At 47.1% G+C, this 25888-nt stretch overlaps 3 protein-coding genes across 5 annotated transcripts in view; 1 reads left to right on the top strand and 2 right to left on the bottom strand.

Annotated features, from left to right (window-relative positions):
* Nucleotides 1-4808, bottom strand: part of CCDC22 (CCC complex scaffolding subunit CCDC22) — a 178266-nt gene extending 173458 nt beyond the window's left edge. The window contains exon 1 of the mRNA XM_080987316.1: nucleotides 4804-4808. The gene's annotated coding sequence lies outside the window, so the exon portion shown is untranslated. The remainder of the gene's footprint in view (nucleotides 1-4803) is intronic.
* Nucleotides 592-13830, top strand: EMD (emerin). Of its 3 annotated transcripts, none has more exons than XM_080987328.1 (10): nucleotides 592-616; nucleotides 5760-5807; nucleotides 6466-6555; nucleotides 7873-7965; nucleotides 8056-8136; nucleotides 8422-8505; nucleotides 9110-9190; nucleotides 11103-11206; nucleotides 11334-11386; nucleotides 13176-13830. In XM_080987328.1, exons 1-10 carry the CDS (start codon nucleotides 607-609, stop codon nucleotides 13429-13431), a joined length of 900 nt encoding a protein of 299 aa, XP_080843454.1. In that variant the 5' UTR covers nucleotides 592-606; the 3' UTR covers nucleotides 13432-13830. The 3 variants fall into 3 exon arrangements, with proteins under 3 accessions (XP_080843454.1, XP_080843452.1, XP_080843453.1); XM_080987326.1 differs by lacking the exon at nucleotides 592-616 and adding an exon at nucleotides 4117-4465; XM_080987327.1 differs by lacking the exons at nucleotides 592-616; nucleotides 5760-5807 and adding an exon at nucleotides 4117-4465.
* On the bottom strand, nucleotides 13670-23911 carry LOC308466526 (uncharacterized protein). Its single transcript, XM_080987363.1, has 4 exons — nucleotides 23789-23911; nucleotides 22827-22959; nucleotides 14637-14775; nucleotides 13670-14488 (listed from the first exon to the last, which is right to left on the bottom strand). Exons 1-4 carry the CDS (start codon nucleotides 23898-23900, stop codon nucleotides 14207-14209), a joined length of 666 nt encoding a protein of 221 aa, XP_080843489.1. The 5' UTR covers nucleotides 23901-23911; the 3' UTR covers nucleotides 13670-14206.
* Between the last annotated feature and the right edge of the window lie 1977 nt (nucleotides 23912-25888).

Here is a 25888-nt window from a genome sequence, read left to right on the forward strand (position 1 = left end):
GTCCACCAGGGAGCTTCATGGCTGAGTGGGGATTCGAACCCTGCTCTCCCAGGTCCTCCTAGTCCAGCCCTCCAACTACACCTCTGCCTGGCTCCATTTTGCATCTCTCCAGCTGCCCTACGACCTCAGCCTTCTCCCCCTTCCTGGGGGGTCTCTCTGGCTCCAAGGAAGACTCCACCACCTTCCTCATGTTCTGCTCCTCTTCTGGGACACCTTGATGCTTGGAGGCCCCTCCTAGGGGTCGCCTCCCTCTCTAGGAAGGGCAGGGCTGTCCTAAGAAGATGAGGCAGAGCAGCCCTTAAACAGCTGGCAATGCTTCGCTTTCCTTTGGGCTGGAGCTCTTGAACCCATAGCACTTGGGGCCTCCTTTCTCTCTCTGCCAGCCCTTTGTGGTCTGGGCTGCCTCTTTCCTAGTGATGCCCTTTCAGGTCACTGAACTGCAGAGAGATGGAAGGAATTGGGCCATATGGCCCTCCTCACACACAAACATCCCCCAAGAATTGGGGCTGCCGGCTTCTGAGTCGCTCTCTTGTCTTGTCTCTTCTAGGTTCAGGTGCTTAAGACGCAGCAACAGGGTGGCCCCCCCTGCAAGGCCCAGAGCAGTCCATGGCGTCAGGTGAGCAAGTGGTCTCCTTTTTGGGACAGAAGAGGGCAGGAATGAGCTGGGGGGGGGGCAGCTAGTCCAAAGATGTACAGAGCCAGATGGCTGGATCGACCCACAGTCCATCTGGGCCAGCATCTGGAAACCCAACCCCCCTAGCGACCGATGTGGGGCCCGATGGAGGAAGCAGGGTGCTGGGCTGCGGGGCAAGGCAGGGGAGGGGGCAGCTGTCAGTGGGAGGGGCACCTTCCCTGGGGAGCCATGTTCTGGGGAGAAGGCCAGGATTGGCCCCTAAAGCCTGGGGTGTCCCTCCCCTGTAGTAGGACTTGGAATACAAGAGAAAACTCTTAGGATAGCCTTGCCAGTGGCTCTGGGACGAACTCACCTGTCCCATGTTCTTCTCTTTGCGGATGTGCTGGGGTTCCACATCCCTTCCCTAGGGGTGAGTATAGGATAAAATGAGAGCAGGGAGTGGATCCCTCAGACCTGCCCCCCACTGCACTCTGCACTCTCAGGTGCGGAGGAGCGCCCCCCCCCCCGGAACTGACAGCCTGACTTTTGCATTTTACCTGCTGGAGGAAGATCAGCTATACCTCCAGAACTGCCAGGCAGCTTGGCTCAGGGGCTCTGGACCCTGAAGTGCTCCAAGCATTTTTTGCTGCTGCATCACTCTCAGGTTGATTCATGTTAAGCTTGTGGTCCACCAAGACCCCTAGATCCTTTTCCCATGTACTACTAGCAAACCAGGTATCCCTCATCTTATATTGGTGCAGAACCTTAGATTAGTCCCTATTGAATTTCTTTTTGCTTTTGGTCATTTATGATTAAGTTATTACACAAAAAAATGGAATTAGGAGTCATATTCATAAAAGGAATTAAGGCAATTTATACAGATCAAACTGCAAACCTGATTGTAAATAATGCCATTACAGGAAAAATGTAAGATACAGAAGGGGACAAGGCAAGGATCCCCCCTATCACTGCTTCTTCTTCTTCTTCTTAAAAAAAATAAAATATTTTTATTAACCAATTTCCACATAACAATTTACCAATCCTCTTAATCAGTTACATTATTTCCCCCCCTTTCCCCCTCCCCTCCCTCTCCCCCCCACTAAGGACTTCCCTCAGCTCCCCTCCCTGATTTCTTTACATATATTGTTTTCTGCATGTTGTAAAATTGTACATATCCTTACTTTATCTATCACATGTTCAGCTAATAAATTTGTGAATGTTTATTCAAAACTTGCCAAAGACTCCAATTCATTTTGTTGTCTTTTTATATAGTTTGTAAAAAGTTACCATTCTTCCTTGAAGTCACAGTTGTCCTTTTCACGCAGTTTATATTTGGCCAATTCCGCATAGCTCATCAATTTTTCTTGCCACAGTTCTTTTGATGGTATTTCCTCATTCTTCCATCGTTGTGCTAACAAGACTCTTGCTGCTGTTGTAGCATACATAAATAAGTTCTTTACTTTTCTTAGCAAGTCTTGTCCTACAATCCCTAACAAAAATGCTTCTGGTTTTTTTTTTACAAGTGTCAATTTAAACATTTTTTTCAATTCATTATATATCATTTCCCAAGGTTTTTTTTAAACTTCCCTACATTCCCACCACATATGATAAAAAGTCCCTTCTTTTTCTTTACACTTCCAACATGTGATTGACCCAGTTTTATACATTTTTGCTATCTGTACTGGTGTTATATACCATCTATACATCATTTTCATGTAATTTTATTTCAAAAGAGAACAGTTTGTAAATTTTAAATCTATTTTTCACAGTTTCCCCAGTCCTCAAATTGTACATTATGTCCTATATCTTGTGCCTATTTGATCATGACCGATTTGACCTCCTCATCTTTTGTCTCCAGTTCTAGCAAGATACTATATGCTTTCTTCAGCATTTTCACTTCTATAACTTCCTTTTGAAATGTAGAAGTTGTGTAACTAAACCCTTTCTTGTTGTCTTCCTTGTACATCTCATGTAATTGTTTGTAGTGTAACCAACTTTGAAAATGATATATTTCCTCATAATCTTTTAATTTCCATTTTCCTTCTTGGTCTTTCAGCAAATCTCTCTCTATATGTAGGCCACTTCCCCTTTGTGCCAAGTGGTTTGAGTAACAAAGCTTCAATTGGTGATAACCACCAAGGTGTTTTTTGTTCTATTAAATCTTTGTATCTCTCCCACAACCTCATTAGTGATCTCCTGATTATATGGTTGTAAAATCCTTTGTACACTTTCCCTTTCCCATACCATAAGTATGCATGCCATCCAAATCTATTATCATGACCTTCCAAATCTAATGCTTCTTCCTATTCCAGTTTTATCCAGTCCCTAATCCACACCAAACATGCATCCTCATAATACAGTTTGAGGTCTGGGCGGGCAAAACTGCCTCTTTCTTTTATATCTGTATCTTATGTTTAATCCTTGGCCTTTTGCCCCCTCCCCCCCGCCAGACAAACTTAGAAATATCCTTCTGCCATCTTTTGAGGCAATCATCTTTTACCATTACTGGACCCCTTATCACTGCTTCAATCATGTATCAGTCCTAGAGGTGTTGATGCGGAGGGTAAGAAATAATTCTGACATAAAGGGGATATGGATGGGCCAACGGAATTATAAGGTAAAAGCCTTTGCAAGTGATGTGGTGTTTTCTGTAGAAGAACCATTGACAAGTGTACCTAAGTTATTGGAGGAAACAAGGAAATATGGATGTGGGTGGCACAGAAGGACGCAGGTGGTGCTGTGGGTTAAACCACAGAGCCTAGGACTTGCCGATCAGAAGGTCGGCGGTTCGAATCCCCGTGACGGGGTGAGCTCCCGTTGCTCAGTCCCAGCTCCTGCCAACCTAGCAGTTTGAAAGCACGTCAAAGTGCAAGTAGATAAATAGGTACCGCTCCAGCGGGAAGGTAAACGGCGTTTCCGTGCGCTGCTCTGGTTTGCCAGAAGCAGCTTAGTCCTGCTGGCCACATGACCCAGAAGCTGTTCACCGGCTCCCTCGGCCAATAAAGCAAGATGAGCGCCGCAACCCCAGAGTCGGTCACGACTGGACCTAATGGTCAGGGGTCCCTTTAAGGAAATATGGAGAAGTTGCAGGTCTTAAAACAAATAAAACTAAAACTAAGGTTTTAGTGAAAAATATGGATGCACAGGCAAAAAAAGGTTGGCAGATGGCCAGTGGGCTGACAACTGAGAAAAAGGTGAAGTATTTGGAAATATGATTAACAGTGAAAAACTCCAATATATTTCAAAATAATTATGTAAAGACATGGAAAGATGTAAGAAAAAATACTGAGTTATGGGGAAGAATGAAACTCTCTCTAATAGGCAGCGTTTTGGTTATAGAAATGAATATTTTGCCTAAAATGCTATTTTTATTTCAAACGGCTCCAATAGTAGGCATAACAAGATGCTTCAAAGAATGGCAAAAATATATTTCTAGGTTTGTCTGGCAGGGAAGAAACCGAGAATTAAATATAAAATTTTCCTAGATATAAAATAAAGAGGTGGGCTTTCCTTGCTAGATGTCCGGCTGCCTGACGAGGGGCTTGTCTCCCTGCAGGAAATCAGGCCCGAGTCCCGCTGGGCCAAGGCGAGGAGAGACTCCCCAGCCTCCCCCCCAGATCCCCGGGGCAAGCGGGTTCAGCTCCCGAGGCCGGGAGGCGGCGGGCGGCCTCGCCATTGTCGGGCCCACAGCTGCCTGCGCGAGCTGGCAAGCGGCCCGGGGCAAGGGCGCGTCGCGGAGGCCCGCCCCGGAGCCGGGCGGGGTCGGCGGAGCAGGGCGGCGAGGCGAGATCCCGCCTGAGTCACTCGGCGATGCTGCCCGGCCCAGCGCGCCCCTAGCAGCAGCAGCAGCAGGTAGGGCGCGGCGCCCCGCTTCGCCTTCCTGGCGCCTTTCCCTCGGGCGGGCTCCCCCTCGCAGCTCCCCGCCCGCGGCCGGATTCGGCGGCTGCCCGGGCGGGCGAGGCCTTTCTCCCGAGGAGGCTGGCTGCCTGTCGCCGGGCGGGCGAAGCGCGGAGAGCGAGGGACGCCGAGACCGAGCTGGGGCGCCGGGGGCCGGAGGAGGGAGGGAGCGCGAGAGGGGCGAGGGCTGAAGGCTGGGCAGCGCCGAGGCCGAGCGGGGCCTCTCGCTCGCTCGCTCGCCGCCCCTCCGGGCCCGCCGCGCCGGAATGGAGCACGTGTGGCGCGGCGGGTGCCGCGCTCCCTCCCCGCTCCGAGTGCTCTTCGCCGCCCGCCCGCCCGCCCGCTCCCCAGCCGCGTCGGCTTGGCCGCCTCAGCCCCGCGGCCTTGGCTTTGGGAAACTTGGCCGCGGTCGCTTGACGCTCCTCCCTCGGCCTTGGCGTTCCGGCTAAGGGATGCTCCGGGCGCTGCTCGGACTGGAGCCCCGACAGGCCTCTGTCCTGGGAGCGATACCCGAGTTCCGCGGCCCTCTGGCGGCGCCTCGCCCTGGCGTCCCCCGGCCTTGCCAGGCTGCCGTTCCGGAGAAACACCGGGCACCTGCCCGCCTCCAGCCTCCGTCTCCGCCGGCTCTTCCTGCTGAACTGCCTCCGCCATTCCGGGGCGAACATGGGCAGTTGGGAGGAGTTCAGGGCCAAATATTCTCTTGTGTTACCTTCCCCACCTTCAACTGCTCCCATTTTTTAAAAGAGGAGACCATTCATATTGTACCTTATTCAGTACCAAAAGTTTAAAATCACTTAAAATGTTTACGTATTTTAAAAAGAAACTTGTAATATTTGTAAAATTTCCACTATTATGTATAAAATGTGTATCAAACACCCAGGCGGCCAGCTGGAAATAGGCTTCTGGGGCCCAGGTCTCCTTTCCTGCCTGGAGAGATGGACAAGGGGCCAGGGGACACATCCACCTATCCAGGACCAGGCAAACAGGAGAATTGAATCTGGCATCCACTTCCACATACTTTGAATTTTTGCAGAAACATTTAGGAAAAAATATTTTTATATGTTTCTATAGCATTTAAAATTAGCAGGGCTTAAAAATGTGTGTGGGTGTTTGTATATGTACACGTGTTTGTGAAATCTTAATCTGGATATTTTCCCAGTTCAGTTTTTTTAAAGAAAAATAATAATTGAAAATCACATATTTAGCATTAAATCCATCTGGATGTGCCTGAAATGTATTCTATCTGCAGCCAATTCTACAAGAGCAGGAGGAGGTCAGTCCCCTTTCTCACCACCTGGTGAGTAGTTGGGAAATTACATGCCCTTTCTATAGACTTTGGCAACTGTTCATTTGCAAGGTCAATAAACTGCTTTTGCTTCAAATCACATTGCCCTGCCCTGCCCAACCCATTAGCAATCAATCACTTGTAAGTGTTAAGAGCTCTTGCTGAGGCAGTGCTGCCTTTGGGGCCTGTCTCACCTCTCTTGGGACAGTGGAGAAAAAAAGCACTTAATTTTCCATAGTTTCTCGTGTCACATTCCCCTCGCAATCCCTTTTATTGGATACTGGATGCACAGAGCAATCCTAGGAATGTTTACTAGTAAGTCCCATTGAGTTCCATGGAAGTTAATTCTCTGTGAACTGTGTTTAGGATTGCAGACTATTTTTGTTTCCCTGCCTTAGTTCATTCTCATGTAGTTGGTTTTGTGAGTACCTGACTTCGTTTTGCTTCACTGAAATCATCCCCACTTACGAAATGGTTCTTTGTGCGGAACCTGTCACAATCTCATTTGTTACCAGCTTGCATTTTGTTTCAGGGTAAATTGTTTTAATTGCTGGTGTAGTCTTTTAAAAATATATTTATATCTATTTATTTCCTCTTAAAATCATGGCATGAGGAGTACTGTGTGTAACTCTCCCTTCATGCTCCCCCAACCCCATTCTGTATTTTCTAGGTAACACCATGGAGGCGTATGAAGGTTTGACAGATAAAGAGCTTATTGCCCGTTTGAAGAAATACAGCATCCCACACGGGCCTCTTGTTGGTATGGACTCTAGCACTACACCTGTCTCTCTCAGGGGAATGAAATAGATTTGCAATTGGAGCTTAGAAAGGGAAAACTCAGTAAGCCAGGCCTACAGCTTACACATAAAATGTAAACAGGGGAATCTGTTACAGTGGACAGATGTAAAAGAGAATTGGACTGAGCAGACAATAGTAAAGAATGGTAAAGAAGGTGGATTCTGCATGTGCTGTTGTGGGAAATGAGAGACAGATGCCAGGGCTTGTCCACCTGGGAAAGTAACCCATCTAGGAGAAGGAAATCTCTGATCCTAAACCTCCACTGCCTTGTGGGACATCTTCAGGAGAAGAAAAGGCTAAAGAATAAATCCTAAACCAATCTGGAGTAGAGTCCCGAAGACGGTTGGATGGCACCTTGTACGCCCTCCTTCCAGCAACTCCTGCAGCCAAGCTGGTGCCAAACATATTGTTCCGCTTTCCTTTGGGACTGGGCAGGTTTGCACCCCAGGTTTGCTGCTAACACACCAATTGTCTTCTCCCCACCCCCCTTTTAGGCGCACTCCATTGTCTCTCGAGATAGATGCCAACAAGGGGAGGGGTTTTCAGCTTTACGTACTGAAATTCCCTCTTGTATGCTGAATTTGTAAAGATGTAGTAGCCCAGTCTTGTCTTGGATCAGGCCACCCAGGGCTTTTTTTTCAGCTGGAACTTGCCGGAACTCAGTTGCGGCACCTCTCATGTGGGCGCCATTGCCATTATAAGAGAACAAGGTTCCAACACCTTTTTTTCTAGAAAAAAAGCCACCCAAAAGCCTGCCTTCTACATAGCAGAAGGGAACAGTGGGTAAGGGAAGGTGGATCCTTCCTGTCACACACCATCCTGTCCAGCTCTTTATTCTGAGTATGGCTAGGTTGGAGAGAGAGGTGTCTGGAAGAATGGAGCATACGATGGGGAGAATTCACCATGTCCTTCTTTTAAAAATCAATAATCACCAGCCCGTGCTTTCAAGGGGACTAAGAAAAGCAGCCACAAAGAACAAATGTGGGAGCCTTTATCTTGCCTGGTTTGTCCCTTAACATTAGAAGATAGAATGGAGGGAGAAGAAAGCTGCCAAAGTGGATAATTGTTTTGAAAAAACCTTGTTGGTTAACTGAGGTATTTGCATGCCATCCATATTGCCGTGATCCTCAAGCAGCAGAGGGTGTGTGGAAAAGGCTGCAAGGTCAGGTGGGCTTTTGAAGTGGGCAGCTGTTTGAAAGAGGCATGAGTGAGAGTCTTGTGGGAGCAGTAAACTTTTGTCATCTAGGAGTTAACCTCCAGCTTGGATTCTGTCCTTCAGGATCAACCCGAAAACTTTATGAAAAGAAAGTCTATGAATACGAGACTGAGCGTAGAAAGCGTCCTTCACCTGGAAAAGGATCACTGTCCACAGGTGAGAATAATTGGGGGGAAACAGGGAAAGGTCCCCCTGTCAGACACTTGTCCTAATGCCCCTCCTTCCCATATGTTTTTACAAACGTAGAGCCATCCACCAGCGAAAGCTACATCCGAGAGACCTTTGTGAGTCCTCAGAGCAGGCCAAACCTCAACTATGGGCGAGAAGGTGAGACGTTTTAGAAATAACTCCTGAATTCCCAGTAAAACAGAAAGCCGGTTTGTAGGGAGGAATTTAGGGACCATTAGAGCACCAATCTAGGAGATGTGGGGAGCAAAAAGGGTAGCTTTGTCAGGGTGGAATATCTTCATCACTAAGGGGATCATCTCTTCGGGGGAGATCAGGGCAGGCCAGCATAGCCTGGGTGTGTTGTCAGTTTTCTAGTACTTTTGGGGAACAAAGGACAACTGCTGCCACCAAACCAAACTCTCCAATTCATTTTGCCCCTCCCAGCTCTTGGCTCTACAAGGACTTATGTAACAGAAAACTATGACTCTCCAGGATCCAAGGAATACTATTCTGAGTATATAAATAAAGGTAGGGGGCTCCACTGGTCTCCACATTCAAGTCTTGCTTTCTGAAAATACAGTAATTAAAATTGATAAGCCAAACGGTTTATATTGTCTCAGCTTGGCTTCAGTATCTCATACGTAGACTAAGATTAGTCATTTATTTCATTTCATAAAATTTATATACTACTTGATTATAAAAAAGCCCCTCAAAGCGGTTTACAAAGCGAAATCCTATGAAAATTAACTTTAAGCTAGTCTAGGATCTCTTGTCCCAATGATTTGTTGATGGAACAAAGTGCAACTAAGTATCGGTGAATTTAGGTGAGCAGTTTTGATTTTGCAGTGTTCCGACAGTCTGGGTTAGCTGTGACAAGGAAGGCACGCCCTGTAAAAATCAACATTCTGCACCTCAAACAGATTAATCTACAATCCATATAATGTGAGCGCAGAAATACAGTGTGCTGAAGCCTATTCTGCTGCCTGCTGTTGCTGCCTGTCTCCCACTCTCCCCATTAACATTTCCCCACAGCCACAAAGCCTAGAAATCTCATTTTTAACAAAGCCATGAAATCTAATAGGAGAGGAAAACCCTTTTGCTAAATATCTTCCCCCACCCTGTCCTTCCCTAGATTCCAGTCCCACCAGGTCCTACCTGAGTGAAAATTACCGTTTGCCTCGCCATGAAGGACGCTCCACATATGCGACTGAAGGTAGGAAAGATGGGGGTCTAGAGAAACCAGCCATGTAGAGTCAGAGCTGAAGCATAGGGGTGGGGAACCCTCTTTGCCCTCTCAGGCCAGATCCTTATCTGCCCCCACCTCCCACACGCCAACCAGGTGGGTGGGACAACCCAGCTGTCAGTCACTTAACAGCATTTTGCCATTGGATGACTAAACAGATGGGCAGCTGGCAGAGGAGTGGGATAACCCAAGTCCCTTGCACAGCACTTCCCAAACATCCAGTAATTGTTGGGTGCTTGGGAAGTGCTGTGCAGGGGCTTTGCTAGTGCTATGGGGCTCACTTTCTGCAGGAGTTGGCTACCCCAGTAGTTTCCAACTTTTTCAGACCCAGGATCCACTTTTACCCATTGCATTTGGGGACCCATTTCTGATTTTTTTTTAACCATGTATTTATATGGTGGTAATTCTGCTGTTATTGTGACCCAACTACCAGCTGAAGACCAGAAGGCTACATCATCTAGTGGGCTTGAATTCAGTCCATCAGCTGATACTATACTTAGCACTGCACTCCATCTCAGGAAGGGGGAGCCTTTTTCAGGCTGCAGGCCACATTCCCTAACCGCCTGCTAGTGGTGGTGAAGGCCAATGCAAAAGTGGGTGCAACAAGCACCTGACACACAGGCGCTCTCACTCCCCAGCAATTAGGCTTGGTTTTTTTTTTTTATTTAGCTTTTTAATCGCTGGCAGGGAGCAGGGTGACCCTTTTGAAGACTGCCGCTTCCCTTTCCAGCTGCAGTTCCCATGAAGATTGCAGAAATCTCTTTGAAGATTCCCCACCTTCATTGCAGCAATTAATCTTGAATCCGGCCTCCACTTGAAGATCTTTTCCCAAGCCTAATTGCTGCATGGAGTTTGACCAAATGGGAGGTTGCAGCACATAGGGAGGGTTAATCCTTCCTAGCTGTGATACACCTGTTAAGGAATTGAGCTTTACTGTCCTGAACTGTCTGTGTATCATATGGGAATGTATACGTTTGCTTCTAAGGCCCTAAACATCAAGAAAAAGGGACCTGTCACCGCTGATGTGATGAACTGCATGTTGCTCATCTGAGGGTTGGAGATTCCTGAAACATGTAAAGGGAAGGGTCTGTGATTGAAATGGGGAGCTTCTAAAAACAGATGGAACCAGGAGGGTCTTCAAATCAGGGAGGTCACACATGATATACAAAAGTTTGCTGAGCCTGGTAGGAAGCAGCAAAGGCCTCTTTGGGATCTCAGAATGATAAGAAGAAATGGGATTGCTGGGGATACAGGCAATGCAAGGGAAAAGGCTGCAACCCATAAATAGGGATTCTCCTGGGAACCTGGTGAGTTTTAGGGTCTGAATAGGTTAGGGATAGAGGGTTGCATTAATCCACTTTGGATCTAGGTTTGCTCCAAAGGGAATATTTTTAGTTTCTTTAATTTGGGGGAGTTGCATTTCTTTCATTGTGATATTTGCACATTCTAAATTCAATATGTCTCCATTTTAGTAAATTTATCTCTGGTTTCATAAACCTGTGTGGTCTCAGCTTAATGTAAACACCTTGATGCCTATAGCAATAACTTCCGCTTCCTAAGGATGCAACAGAGAGACCCCAGGGAAATTAAAGAGACTGTTTGATAAGGGGCAGCCTGGCAAATAATCTCTTATCTGGTGGCAACAAGAACCTCAAATGGGAGAAGGGTGGGTGCAAGCAGAGGGGGTACATTCTCTGTTGTGGCCAGGTCTCCCTTCCCCAGGTAGCACAGCACTCACGAGAGCTGGGATGTGGCTATCACAACCCCCCTGGAAAAATGCTGTTGCACTATTGGCTGGGGAGATCTCCTGGCCCGCCCTTCCCCATCCCTACTCTTGCCTATTCCATCTAATGGCTTTGTTTTTTGTCTTTGTTTCCCCCAGACTGGGATGCCAATTCTTCTGAGACGTCCACATCTTCCTACCAGAGTTACGTGTCATCATTGACCAGTGGAGCACGTCCAGAAGCACCAAGTGCCCGCCAACCAGTAGGTTGTTCCTCACCTTTGTGGCAAGAACGAGGAAGCTACCCACGCTGGGCTTACATCCAATTCACCCAGGGAAGGGTCCCTTCATAGCTGCCCTTTGCTGATGGGCATCTGTCTATCTTTTCAGATTGCAGAGCCGTATCCCTACAGTTCTAGCCAGAAGGATGTCCCATCTGTGAGGTAAGCAGGGATAATGCAGAGGCACCTGCAGGAAGCAATATTCCAGGCAGAGCTGGTGGTGGAGCGAGATGCTTGGCCCCTTGCTGAGGCAGACGTGGCCCATGCTGGATGGATACTCAGTCTCAGTATTCCCCCCCCCCCCCTTCCTGGGTCTGGCACCACCTTCTAGCCAGGAGATGGCTTTCCTACAGGTTTAGGGCTCAGGCTTATTCTCAGGCTACTAAGGAGTTCTGGAACCTAAATTGGCTCTAGACATAAAACGAGGGGTGGTCACAGGACTGGCTAAATGTGGTGCTACCAAGTGCCTAGAGGTGAGCCTGCTGCCTCAGGCAGTGGATGCCAAGCCCTGTAATTGTCATCATCAGCATGAGAGCTGGGAGGGATCTTGGAGGCCATTCAGCCTAATTCGGCTCAGTGCAGGATCTGCAATGCCAGAAACAACTATAGCCATCGCTGGCAGGTGGCCATCTAGCCCCTGGCCACCCCAGTGAAGGAAAGGCCACTGGCTCTTGATGTAGCCCATTCCATGGTTAAACAACACTTTCCATTAGGAAGTTTCTCTTAATGGTTAGACCAAAATCTGCTTGCTTTCCATTTCCACCCATTGGTTCTAATCCTGTCTTCTGGAGCGACTGAGAACTAGTTATATAATGATAATAAAAGTTTAGCATCTGTGTGGTGCTTTCCGGAGTTTCAAAACACTTTCCACATATTTATCTTCTGTATCCCTTACAACTGCTCTGTAAGGTAGCCAGAATGATTGTGGCCATATCACAGGGGATGGGTGGGGAGAGGGGGAAAGGGCTTGCTTTGGGCAGACATGATATTAGAATGAGGGACGTCTAGATTCATTGCTCAGGTGATAGAGCCACTGTGTTACACCAGTTCTCAGCAGGAAGGACCTTTGCAGAACAATTCACCAGGGTGTTCTCTTGTATGAGCTCCACTGAAACAAACGAGCTGGGAAACAGCATTACTGTGCTCTGAAGCGCTTCTTAATTTCACTGAGACTTAATCCATGGATAGTGCCTCATATTAATTAGTGATAAGGAAGTTTTGCTTTTGGCCGTTGCCCAAATCTGTCATTGCACAATGGTTTGCTGAAACACTGTTGTCCGTTTTGTCAATGCCACAGCAGGGCACTACCTAGGAAGAACAGCACTTGCTAATGCTTTCCAGTTCAACCTAGCCCTAGGGTGGCCTCTTGCATTCGCTATAGAAGGCTTCCCCACTGGCTGGGTACAAGGAAGGGGAGATGTGTAGAAGGAGCAGAAAGGAGACATACCCAGACTTGTGGCTAGAATTGCCAGCCACTTACAAATGTGAAAAGAGAGAGGTCATTGGCAGACGTGGGGCCATTGCCCTTTGGAAAGTTGACGTATGCGGTGGGTACCATGACAATCTGTATTAGGGAGACTTTAATTTATGCAGTCTTGCATAAATTAGGTCCTGCCAACCTAGCAGTTCGAAAGCACCCCTAAGTGCAAGTAGATAAATAGGGACCGCTTTATAGCAGGAAGGTAAACAGCGTTTCCGTGTGCGGCGCTGGTGCTGGCTCGCCAGATGCAGCTTCGTCACGCTGGCCACGTGACCCGGAAGTGTCTTCAGACAGTGCCGGCTCCCAGCCTCTTGAGCGAGATGAGTGCGCAACCCTAGAGTCTGTCACGACTGGCCCGTATGGGCAGGGGTACCTTTACCTTTAATTTATGCAGGGTGGGTGGGGCTCATGCTAAGCCCTAGTGGAAGGTGGCAGGAATGATCTCTCTCTCTTCTGGAATTGCCTTTTCAGGGACAGCAGTTCCTACCAAAGCATCTTCTACCGGAAATCACCTGGCTTGTCCACTCTGGGGGTGGAGCCACGCCGTGCCATCCATCCCGAGCGCCAGACCCAAGCAGCAGAAGGGGCCACAGGGACAAAACGTTACCTGCCCTTGTGGCCCCAGCTCTTCCTCTTTGTGTTGCTGGCTGGCTTCTTGGCCTTCATCTACTTTTTCCTTCAGGGCGGTGCTGACGACAACCCTTTTGTGAAGTTTCTTCAGCAGTGAGGCCTCAGCTATGGGGGCACATTGTACACCTAGGCCGTCTCCTCAAAAAGAGCCTGGGATATCTCCCTCAGGCTGTCACTAAGTGCCTTCTTGTTTGTAACCCCCAAGTGGAGGGTAGAATAGGGGGCTGAAAGATGGAGGTATCCTATCAACCTCCCCAAATCATGGCAGCTCCCCACCTCCCTTGTCAAACTTCAGCTACCTTAATCTGGAGTATTTTTAATCTGCTATTTTTGTAACTTGTGCTTTATTAATTGGGCATGGGTGGCTATTTCACATGAGCGGGAAAGAGAAATGAGGGGATATATGTAGCTTATCAATAGCTTTTTCTTTAAACATGTGTGCAAACATGAAATATCCAATAAACCCCACGAAGGGTTTTGTTTTTGTATTTTTAAAGATTGTGTCTTTCATTTTTATCTCTATGTGGACAATTACTAATTCACCTTTTCCATTGTCACTGCTGCTGCTTATTCCCCCCTTCCCTCAGATGAAGTAGCAGGTCACTCTCTAAAACTGCAGGTAACAAGCAGCAAGACTTTCTGTTTAAGAGGGCTTTTATTATCTGACTGACAAGTGGTGTGGAGAAGGGGGATCCAGATCAGAGCAACCCCTTGCCCCCTTCCCTTTCAGGTTATTCCAGCTCTTGGGTGCAGTATAGGCCCAGCCATTTAGGACAAAGGCTACTGTGGTGTTGCCTCTCCAGCTCTAGAGCAGAAGGGAGCCATAATGTGTCTGGTCATATTAGTGACAAGTGTGGTGGGAGGCAGGAAGCTCATGTATTGGCAAGGGGAGCTGAGGAGAGACTGGAGCCCTTTAGGGAACCCTGAAGCTGTGGGGCTGGGGGCTTGGGGACCACAGATGAGCGTGTGGCTGAGATCCTGAAGGGCTGCCGATTAGTGAGATGAGGGCGCAGGAAGGGGCTGGATATTGGGGGAGGGGCTGCACGCAGAGGAGGGGGATCTCGTGGATAGTGTGTCCTTCGTAGGTTTTCCCGGACCTGGATGAACTCTGGTTGATTCCCAACCGTATCACCTGTTTCTTCCTGTTGCTGGTTCTGTAGACAAAAAAAACCCCTGTTTCTCTGAGGTGCTTCTGAGTGAACCATAGAGAAGACACACCCCATGGCAGTGCTGGCAAGTGGCCTTTCAGGAGATGCAGGGAGCCACATCAAGACAGCCACAGTCACGTTCTCTGGGTGTTACCTGTTCCCGCCTTTGCTGCCAGCGCAGCAGCTCTTGCTCCAGGGACGGCTGCTCCACACCACTTTCCACCCCGTCCCGGCGCCGGTTCCGGTGCTCCAGCACCTGCAGCAGCTCTGGCTTAGAACGAAGACTCAGGCCTCTGAGAGGAGGGAAGTCAAAACAAGACAGCCGTAAATTGCCCCTTCCCACCCTCAGCAGCTCATTCCCTAATGTCTGTGGCAGCCACCTGCCAACCTACTTTGCCTTCACTGAGCCAAGTAACAAATTCACGGCTTAAGCCAGTGCTACTGAATTAAGAGGGTGTAAGATGACTTCAACCGTCTAAGGATCCCTGTAAAGCTAACAGGGTTGTGTGTTAATGTTCCTAATCTACTCTCCACAACATTGGCCTGGAGTTGTTGCATTACTCTGGGCAACTCAGTAAGTTACAAAGTACAAGTGTAACCCACACAGTTCTGGTGGGAAAGCCAAAGCAGGAACAGTTTGGCATAGTAAAACGACAGTATTTCATTTACAAACTGACTGTTCTCCCATTTTTAATGGCGTCAACACCTTCAGAAGCAGCCCAGCTCCCTTTGCCAAAAGGCAGAGAGTAAAAAGGATTTTACATTTTCAGCTGCTTAGGCATCGATATATATATAATACATTGGGCTTTTGTCTCAATGAAACTGCAATTTCCAGGTTTCTTTGAAGAAAGTACAAAGGATAGTGTGATTTTTGTGCTTAACCCCTTGCCTGGTAGCCACAGGCAACAAGGCATCTCATTACAGGTGAGTGAGTAGATTTGAGTTTGCCCTTCAGTACACACACAGAGATTTTGGGGGAATGTGGTGCTTTGGAATTCTTAGAAACAAACACTATCATCATGTGAGCACTACTGCAACCTAAATATACTAAATACCCAATTTGGACTCTCTTTAAGTCTTTCTGACCATGGGATCTCACCCAGTAGTTCCTTAAACTTACTAAAAGCACCCTTTTTAAAGTCCAGAGTGCATGTCCAACTATGCTATGGACTTTAAGAAGGCTGGTTTCAAAAATGGGAGTTTCTTAAAGGTGAAATAATGAAGACACAATGGCAGATAAGTCTAACAATAAAGAAAAGTGAGAGGCACCTAAAGAAACCCGTGTGACTGCTTAAGGAGCTTAGAGGTGAGCTGAGGCTTAAGAAGGGCATGTACAGAAATGGAAGAAAGGAGAAATCACAGGTGCGGTTGCAGGGAGGACAGGCAGGCCAAACCTCAGAATGAGATCAGGCTTGCAAGAGGATAAAGATATCTTCAGGTATGCTCAAAGCAAGTAGAAGAGCAAGCAAGTAACAGGTCCTATTGGGAGCAGAGTGCTATTGGGAGCAGAGGCATAGCATGGGGTGACCAGGGGGCTGTGGCTCTGGGCACACAATTTTGAGGGGGCACAATCAGGTGCCCCCACCATGGAGCCCTGGCAGCTGAGGCGTGGCAGCGGGCAGATTGGTCTAGTGGACAGAAGAAACTATGGTTGATAAAGATAGATTACCAAGATGGCATTGTTAGTCATTAGATGACTTGAGCTCCACATCAGTTGTGCGGTTTTTATTAGTTTTTATTAGTTTTATCAGCTTTTATCAGCCTCAGTATTTTATCTACAACATTTGGCAGCTTTTCCTTAACTAATATATTCACAAAGCTTGAGTTAAAAGCTCAAGTTAAAAGTCTTAGAGAAAGTCCTGGAAAGTCTCAGAGAAAGCCTTAATTAGCTCCAGCTCCACTCAATCTACCAACTACTTATCAGCAGGAGTGGAGATTAATTGCCCTATTTTGGGAGGACGCCGAGCTTTCCGATTTACAGCAGAAATTAGTAGCGGCTGCATCTCCAGGAAAATGACTAGGAGAAAAAAGCGACCGGTCTCTTCTCCACAAGTGAGCCCACAGCAGAAGTGCAAGCAGAGTAAACTGGATGATTTCGTAAGAGCACAGAATTCAGAACCTACCACATCCAGTAGAGCACATTCCCAGGTAGGTGGGAACACTTTAATGGGTGGAGATCACCCAGGGGAGAATGCTGAGACGAGCGCCCATGAACTATCCCATGAACTACTATCAGAGGGGGCACCGCTCTGTGCAGAAATACTCGCGGACCACTGTCTGCTGACTGCCAGAACAGTGGAGGAAATCAACAGCAAATTATAAAAGGCAACGTCTCTTTTGACTGGGTTGGTGCTTCTGGCGACCAGAAATAGCTCCCTCAATTCTAAAGACTCCCCACAGACCCAGGATGATTCACTGACATTGATTCCATCTTTGTAATGGGTAGAGCGTTTTAAGGCGGTTTTCTTTGATGACTGTATTCCACCTGATAATCAAGACCATACCACTTTTACTTTTGCAGATGAGTGGTCCCCTGTCTCCATCACTGAAGTTATAACTTTAATTGACCAGATGAAAGCAGGAAAGGCTGCCAGCCCTGATGCTATTCCATCTGAATTGATCAAAGCCAAGCCAGAGTGGTGGGCTCCGATACTAGAGGAACTATTCACTATGATAGATAGATCTGGTATCATACCTAACTCATGGCAGCAATCTATAATTATCCCAATCTTTAAAAAGGGTGACAAAAAGCTGCCATCCAATTATCGGCCAATAAGTCTACTGTCAAACATCAGGAAATGGTATGCTAAACATCTGTTAAATAAACTAACTACTTGGCTTGATGAGAATAACATCATAGGTCCAGAGCAGGCAGGGTTCAGGCCAGGGAAATCTACTTTACACAACTGTTAGGTGTTATCTCATTTAGCCGCTAAATGCACGCGGCTTCAAAAAGAATGTCTTTATGTGGCCTTCCTTGATATCAAGGCTACTTTTGACACTGTTGACAGGGGGCTGTTATGGTCCAAATTGGAGACAATGGGCCTAGAACCTAGATTACTTTACTTGATCAAAAAGCTTTACGCAAAGAACACCTGTCGCATAAGAACAACACCAGGGAATGTAATGACAGATCCTGTCATTATAAATGGAGGAATAAAGCAGGGCTGTTTACTCGCTCCCTCTCTTTTTAATATTTTTCTTAACGACCTCACTTCTTTACTAAAACAGGTGGATGCCCATAGCCCAAAACTCAATGCATCAAGCATTCCCATCCTTCTATACACTGATGATATGATTTTGCTTTCACGGAAAAGAATTGGCCTAAAACGTTTGTTAAATTCCTGTATTGACTATCTGTCCAGAATGAAATTGTGCATGAACTCTGATAAAAGCAAAATAATGGTTTTTGGGAATTCATGCAAAAGCTATAGCTGGGTATTTGGTGGAAAACCCATCCAGCAGGTATTCAGATTCAACTACCTGGGAATCACATTCCATCATAGGCTTCTATGGTCCTCGCACTGTGCAATGACGGTGAATACCAGTAAGATGTCTATGCAAGCCATAATGCGTTTCTTTATAACAAGAGGTAATTCGCATATCCCCTCTGCCCTCAAGGTCTCCAGTGCCAAAGTTATAGCTCAGTTGCTCTACGGAATTCCAGTCTGGCTGCCAGGGTTTACCCAGCTGGTAGAACAAGTGCAGGCAGCTTTCCTCTTCAAGATTTTTACTGTCCCATGCTGTGTACCCCTCTGCAGCCTTGTGTCTAGAGGGAGGTCAACCCAAGGTAGAGACGGTAGCCTGGGAGATTTCTTACATGCTGGTTAAACATCTGCCTCACAACAGATAAAGATCCTCTCCTTAGTGAAGTTTTGCTAGATCCCTTTCTTTCCCCGGGGCTACAACGGTTTAACATAAAGGTACAGCAACTTGGGTTGTCAGTGGAATTTTTGCAATTGATGTCCCCACCATCTGCCAAGGCTAAAATAAAAACTAGGTTGTGGGACAATGAATGCCAGGAACTGAAAGCAGTAGCAGCAGCAGAGAAAACATGTTTCCCTCTTAACTGTCAGCTTTCTTGGGCATATGAAATTAACCACAATTTATCTTGAATTTTTGCTTAATCCTCAAAAAGAAGGGCATTTTCGCTGGCCAGGTTTAATTTAAATCCTTCAAACCTCATATGGGGAAGGTTCTCGGGAATGGTGGAAGGAGAAAGAATTTGCCCATGTGAAGACCATCAGGTGGGAACTCTTACACATATGGTTCTTAAATGTAAACTATATGTTGATCTCTGCCAGCAGTTCCTAGATCAACTCTGCATCCCCAGGTGGAAACCAGAGTTAGAGGTCATACATTTTCTATTACTGGGGAATAATCAGGAGCTCACCAAGTTAGTGGCTAAATATCTTTATCTGGTTTTTTGGCACTCAAACACATTGCAGACGTCTGATCTCCCTGGAGACCTAGAGATGTAATGTTAGCCCGCTTTGCCTCTTTCATTTGACTAATGTTTTGTGTCACTGGGAAGGTGGGAATTCTGTATTGATTTGCTATGGATGTTTGTATGTGATGCCAATTAAAGGTTTGATGATGATGACAGTTGATAAATCACTTTGATAAATTATAGGGGAAATCAAGGGGAATAAAAAATATGGGGACAGAATAATGAGATTTTGGCTGATGAACATTCTATCATTTTTTAAATGTGTTTGTTGGAGAACTGGTTATTTGTTTTTGTTTTACCATGTATTTTGTATTCTCATTTTGTATTTTTATATTATGAACCACCCTCAGATCTTGCGATGAAGGGTGGTATACAAATTTAATCAGTACTCTTTTTTTAGAAAAGAAATTATGAAAACAACACAAAAATGCATTGCATACATTATGAGAAAGTGCATGCAAAAATGTGTACATTAGGCAAAATTGAATATAAAAGTTGTTTATTAGGATAAATTCACACTAAAATGTTGAAGGAATTTTCATGAGGATTTATTTTGTTTTATTTTACTTGAAAATTTCTGAAGACATGTGGATGACTGAACGTAAGGTTAGAAAAATGTGAGACCAGAAATGGACAGATTCCTCCATCTCCCTCACTGCCTGCCCCCAATTGCTTTGAGGAGCAATTTCCCCATTATCAGAGTTGGCTTGAGGGAGCTTTGCTCCCCTCGCCCACATGCTCTTTCTGTGGGCAGAGCAGAGCCCCCACCCCTGCAAAGCTGCCCTGTTCTGGCCCCAGAAGTAGGCCAGTGAGCGTGGCCAGGAAAAGCAGCTCCTGGGTGGCGCTGGGCTTGGCTGGAGGCCAGCAGAGGAAGGAAAGGCGACACCTGCAGCCTCTTGGGCTGGGGATGCGAATCAGGTTACAAAGAGAATCCTGAGCAGAAGGATGGCGATCACTCAGGTAGGTGGGTGGAAGAGGATAGTGCCACAGTTTTCTCCAGCTTGGCAGTGGGCATGAATTGTGCAGCAAGAGTGGGGCAGCACATTCAGAGCTGGCATTATTATCAGGGACAGGGTGGTGCGGGGGCTCAAATGCCAGACTAAGAGACGGGAGGCCACAATCCGCACCACGGCATGACGCTCACTGGGTGACCTTGGGCCCGTCCCTGTCTCTCGCCCTAACCTGCTTCACAGGATTGTTATGAGGATAAAATGGGGGGAGGGAAAGCCATCTATGCCACCTTGAGCTTCTTGGAGGAAAGGTGGAATATTAAAGTAATAAACAAAAATTATTATCAATTGGAGCTCTCTCTCTGTGTAGACACAATATTTTATCTGTGTCCATTCCCACTTAGTTCTCTCACATAAACACATTCATGAGCGAATGTGAGAGGAATTATGTAGATGTATGTATATAATTATTTACTCACATTTACAATATTCACACATAGGGTAACAATTAACAAATATTTCCGCAATGCTGTTGATTCCTGCCTCTGCTAAACCTCTTCCCATCCTTCCAGAATTACTTACACACACAAAGAAAAAGGCAAAAATGTAAAAGCAAATAGAAGAACCAGAACCTAGTAATGGACGTGCATGTGAGCATCAGTAAGATAGCAGGGAAAATAAACATTAGACTCTCCATAACTCTTTGGTTACTGAGTCAGGCTGCAATTCTATACCCACTTATCAGAGAGAAAAGCCCCTTTGAACTCAATGGGGCTTAACTTCTGGCTAGATTGGTATAGGATTTTGCTTTTAAACTAGTATTATTATTAAAAAATAATAATCCAGATACCCTAAAATATAATGGGGGGGGGGGAATCAGCTCTTTTTAATAATCACAAGTACAGCCCACATTCCATGCAGCCATCCATTAATTGCTAGAAGGAGTAAAAGAGTTTTCCCTGGCATTAGAATCCTAAAAGTGGAGTTGGAAGGGACCCTGAGGCTCATCTAGTCCAGCCCCATGGAATGCAGGAATCTTTTGCCCAATGTGGGGCTCGAACCCACAACCCTGAGATTTAAAGTCTCATGCTCTACCAACATGCTTGAGTGGAACCTGTTCTGCTGTGTTACTGAATAGCTCAAGAGGACCCTCAAAAAGTGGGCAAATATTTGGAAAAACCGAGGACTGTGGTCCATCATACTAAGGCCCTCTAGCACTTATGGCTTGAGAGCAGTACATGTGAAAAGGATCTAGGAGTCTTGGTTGACCACAAACTTGACATGAGCCAACAGTGTGATGCGGCAGCTAAAAAAGCCAATGCAATTCTGGGCTGCATCAATAGGAGTATAGCATCTAGATCAAGGGAAGTAATAGTGCCACTGTATTCTGCTCTGGTCAGACCTCACCTGGAGTACTGTGTCCAGTTCTGGGCACCACACTTCAAGAAGGACACTGACAAACTGGAACGTGTCCAGAGGAGGGCAACCAAAATGGTCAAAGGCCTGGAAACGATGCCTTATGAGGAACGGCTAAGGGAGCTGGGCATGTTTAGCCTGGAGAAGAGGAAGTTAAGGGGTGATAAGATAGCCATGTTCAAATATATAAAAGGATGTCACATAGAGGAGGGAGAAAGGTTGTTTTCTGCTGCTCCAGAGAAGCGGACACGGAGCAATGGATCCAGAAAGAAGATTCCACCTAAACATTAGGAAGAACTTCCTGACAGTAAGAGCTGTTTGACAGTGGAATTTGCTGCCAAGGAATGTGGTGGAGTCTCCTTCTTTGGAGGTCTTTAAGCAGAGGCTTGACAACCATATGTCAGGAGTGCTCTGATGGTGTTTCCTGCTTGGCAGGGGGTTGGACTCGATGGCCCTCGTGGTCTCTTCCAACTCTATGATTCTATGATTCTTTATGGTTTGAGCCGGTTCCCACCCTCCACCCCCCAATTCTGTCACATAAAGAAAACAGCCTGCTTCTAGGGTGTTACACCTCCAACATAATTTAAATAAAGTCCACTTAGATATTGTTTATTGCTACAATAAACCACCCACCACTTCTCCTTTAACTTTACATGGTGGGAGAGAAGCTGTCACCTAAATAACAAATATGCAAATATGCTTGGAATGGACTAACACAGCACCAACTTCGTTAGGGCCATTACCCCATGAGCTGCAAGCCCAAAATTGGGTACACTCTCCTCATTCCTAGAAAAATACAATTTTTTATGTTTCTCTCTCAAAATGGGAAACATGAATATGCACAAACTATTACAGCAGTTTCACATAAGGCAAGGAGGTGAAGTATCTTTGTTTGAGTTAATACCTCAACACATTTCTCTCACGGATAGATAAACTAGGGTGATAGTTGTGAAGCTTCAGAATACTTTTTCTCACAAGTTTACAGATACATAGGAAATATTATTCTGGCTGAAGGCCAGCACTTCAGCCCAGAATAAACTAGGAAAGTTTTATTATATGTGTATAACTCTGCTTGCAGAATGCCATCCAAATTGACTTTTATTTATTTTTAAAGTCGTGAAATGGCATAGAGAAACGGGAGTGTTGCCCATCGCTAACAAAGCCACAGGTGTTCCTGACACCTCCACAAAGTGGGTCTAGATGGCAAAAACCATTGCAATAGGCAGACCAGCAGTGGAGACAGGGAAGGGGAGGAGAGAGCAATTTTCTGAGCAACAAGATACTGCGTTTGGAGTGCTGGAAAATGGATTTCCTTGATAAAGGATCTCTGGCTTCCTCTCAACAAGCTATACATTTAACGTTGCAAGAAAGAAACACAGTCACCTGGAAAGGCCTTAAGAGGGATTGGAACAAAGCTGAAAGAACCCAGAGGTGTGGGTTGTTCTGCCCAGCAACCAGCACAGACCCACTGGAAAGACACTCAAGAAACACCAAAGAGTGATAGCAGGCCGGGAGCTTCTAGCCATACTTGCGATGGGTGAACAATAGCTCTCGATGCAGCTGCTGCTGGTTCCGAGGGCCTTTGGCAGGGCTTGTGGCCCGCGAAGAGGCGGCAGGCTGGCCCTCAGCACCCTTGGCTGTGCTTTCTGAACGTGCAGCAGCTGGAAGGAGCAGAGAAGCAGAAGAGGATTAATGCCTCGCAGTTGGAGGGGGAGGCCTGCAACTCCTGCTGGAACATAGCTGTCAACCTTCCCTTTTTTTGCGGGAAATTCCCTTATTCCAGCGCCGTTTCCTGCTGCATCCCAGATTGTTAAATATCCCGTGGACTGTCCCCAGGACAGGTGAGGCTGCTGATCCCTTATTTTCAAATCCGAAAGTTGACAGCTATGTTCTGGAAAGGGGCCTTCTTCCCCCGCCTGCTCAGGTCCCGGGTCCCCTGCTGGGGTGTCCAGGTGAAATCCTAAGGAGGGAGAGGAAATGGGGGTCAGTGCACAGGAGTTGGAGAAGAAATGGCGTGAGGCAGGATTAGGGCAACTTTGCCCCATCCTCAAATTCCTTTCCCAATCTTCAGCCACGTTGGTTTTAGATTAGGGCTTGTCAATTCAATTCAATATTTTTAGGTGATTAATCCTCTGTCCTTTCACCGACCACTCTCTCAACTGTGGTGTCTTTTTGAATAGTTAGAAAGGACGGGCGTGCTGCTTCTTTCATTTCCTATTTCAGCAGCACACCAGAAACATTTAAAGAAAATAAAAATAAATTAAGAGTGTCTTTAGCATTCACCAACTAACAGATCTGGAGGCGGGTGACTGCGGCTTGTTCCTCCCAGGAGAGTTGAAGAGAGTTTGAAATAAAAGGCACAGGCCCTTCCTCCTTTCAGTTCTGCTAATGCGTGTTTCCATTTCCCCGAGGAAGCCCCGCGACCTGCAGTGAGCTGAGGATGCGCGGCTTCAGCGCGGACGCGGCTCTCTCTGGCCCGGCGCCCCTCACCTGCTGCTTCCAGGCGCCGGATCCAGTTGCCGGCGGGGTCCCGCTGCCAGGTCACGCCGCCGACCCCTCGCCGCTCCCCGGCCCGGAGGCCGCGTGGCCCAGCCGCCGCCATCCGCGCCCGAGGAACAGGCGCCCGCGGCCAACGCGCCGCTCGCTCCCCGGCCGGCCGGCCGCCGCTCTTCCCTGCCTCCTCCGCCCGCCCGCGCGCGCCCGCCCGCCCGCCGAGGGAAACTGGATCTGGCGCTCGCCGCCGAGCCCGCGCTCCGGCCCTCGCCCCCTCGCCGCCTCCAGGCCGGGGGCCGGCGCAGAGCTGGAGGGGCGTCGGGCGCGAAGAAACCCCCGCCCCGCGCCCAAGCCCCAGCGCGGCCTTTCCTGCTCCTGCGCCCCTTTCTCCCTCCCGCCCGGCAGGCAGGCAGCAGGCTGGCGCAAAGACCTCGGCCCGGGCGAGCAGAAGGAGCTCGAGAACTTGGAGACAAAGCAAACGAGACTGGGGAAACCAATGGAAACCAAGTACTAATAACATGAGTTTCAGTAAGCAAAAGTGTAAGGTTCTAGAAATAGTCAGGAATAAGCAGCTGAACCAATATAATATGTGATCACGGGGTCTTGGTGGACCACAAGCTGAACACGAGTCAACACTGTGATGCAGCTGCAAAAAAGTTAATGCTATTCTAGGCTGCATCAACAGACGACTAGTGTCCAGATCAAGGGAAGTCATAGTCCCACTATGATTCTATTCTGTCTTGCTCAAAACATACCTGGAATCCTGTGTCCAATTCTGGGCACCACAATTTAAGGAGAATATTGACAAGCTGGAATGTGTGCAGAGGAGGGCAACCAAGATGATCAAGAATCTGGAAACCATGCCTTATGAGGAATGGTTGAAGGAGCTGGGTATGTTTAGCATGGAAAAGAGGAGATATGATAGCCAATTTCCAATACAGTGGTACCTCGGGTTAAGAACTTAATTCGTTCTGGAGGTCTGTTCTTAACCTGAAACTGCTCTTAACCTGAAGCACCACTTTAGCTAATGGGGCCTCCCACTGCTGCCATGCTGCCAACGTGCAATTTCTGTTCTCATCCTGAAGCAAAGTTCTTAACCCGAGGTACTATTTCTGGGTTAGCAGAGTCTGTAACCCGAGGTACCACTGTATCTCAAGGGCTGTCACATGGAAGATGGAGCAAGCTTGATTTCTCTTGCTCTGGAGAAAGGGTTTGAACCAATGGATTCAAGTTACAAGAAAGAATATTCCAACTAAGCATCAGGAAGAACTTTGGGGCAGTAAGAGCTGTTCCAACAGTGGAATGGACTCCCTCGGGAGCTGCTGGGCTCTTCTTTTAAGCAGAGGGTGGATGGCCACCTGTCATGTATGATCTAGTTGATTCCTGCATTGCAGGGGGTGGGACTAGATGGCCCTTATAACTCTATGATGCTGAATGTGCTGTGTGCTTATGGCACAGATGTGCTGTGAGCTTATAGCAATACCTCAAAGACTTCAAAAGTCTGTCACCACAAGTACGGTACTTCTCTTCATATCATAACAAAAGCTCCTGAATTAATGTTCCTGTTGTTCTTAAGGTTCCCTCTCACACAAGACACCTAATTTTGAAAATTGAAGTTAGCAATTTTTTTGGTGGGTGCAAGTAGTCTTGCCTAGACCACAAAATAGCCTGGCACTGGCAGAGAGACCATGAACTCTGAGAGCCTATTGCAACCAGGAGAAACCATTGTGGGTTTTCAGTGGCAACTTCTAACATTTGCCCCCCAATTTGACTTCAAAAAAGCTTTCTACTGGAGGCAGTCCAGGGTCTGTGTCAAACCTTCAGCACTGCAGCTAGCCTTAATTTCAGTTGGGGACAAGGGGGGGGGGGGGCTTCAGGTGCCAGGGACAGCCTATACAACTCAGTTTATTTGTAGGACTTCCTATGCCTCTCAGCATGTAGCCGTATACAGAGCAGACTTTATTTTGCAACAAAATATTGGCAGAAATATGAAAGCCTTCATATGTATTTATGGGGGGGAGGAATTCAACCTTTATTCCTGAAGTCTATGGTGCAAGGAATGACAGGGGTGAGAGGAGAGGGGCGGCATGGGCTCTC

Source organism: Podarcis pityusensis, assembly GCF_964106645.2.
Source record: "Podarcis pityusensis genome assembly, chromosome: 17".
NCBI lineage: Eukaryota > Metazoa > Chordata > Lepidosauria > Squamata > Lacertidae > Podarcis > Podarcis pityusensis.

Bases quoted from the DNA above. Each gene is read 5' to 3' on its own strand.
- EMD (XM_080987326.1), top strand. From the start codon at position 4,132: ATGTCCGGCTGCCTGACGAGGGGCTTGTCTCCCTGCAGGAAATCAGGC. The intron at 5,808-6,465 runs GTGAGTAGTTGG...TGTATTTTCTAG, and splicing joins GTCCCCTTTCTCACCACCTG to GTAACACCATGGAGGCGTAT. The intron at 9,191-11,102 runs GTAGGAAAGATG...TGTTTCCCCCAG, and splicing joins CTCCACATATGCGACTGAAG to ACTGGGATGCCAATTCTTCT.
- LOC308466526 (XM_080987363.1), bottom strand. From the start codon at position 23,900: ATGGCGGCGGCTGGGCCACGCGGCCTCCGGGCCGGGGAGCGGCGAGGG. The intron at 22,960-23,788 runs GTGAGGGGCGCC...TGCTCCTTCCAG, and splicing joins CCGGCGCCTGGAAGCAGCAG to CTGCTGCACGTTCAGAAAGC. The intron at 14,776-22,826 runs GTATGGCTAGAA...CCCTCCTCTCAG, and splicing joins CTATTGTTCACCCATCGCAA to AGGCCTGAGTCTTCGTTCTA.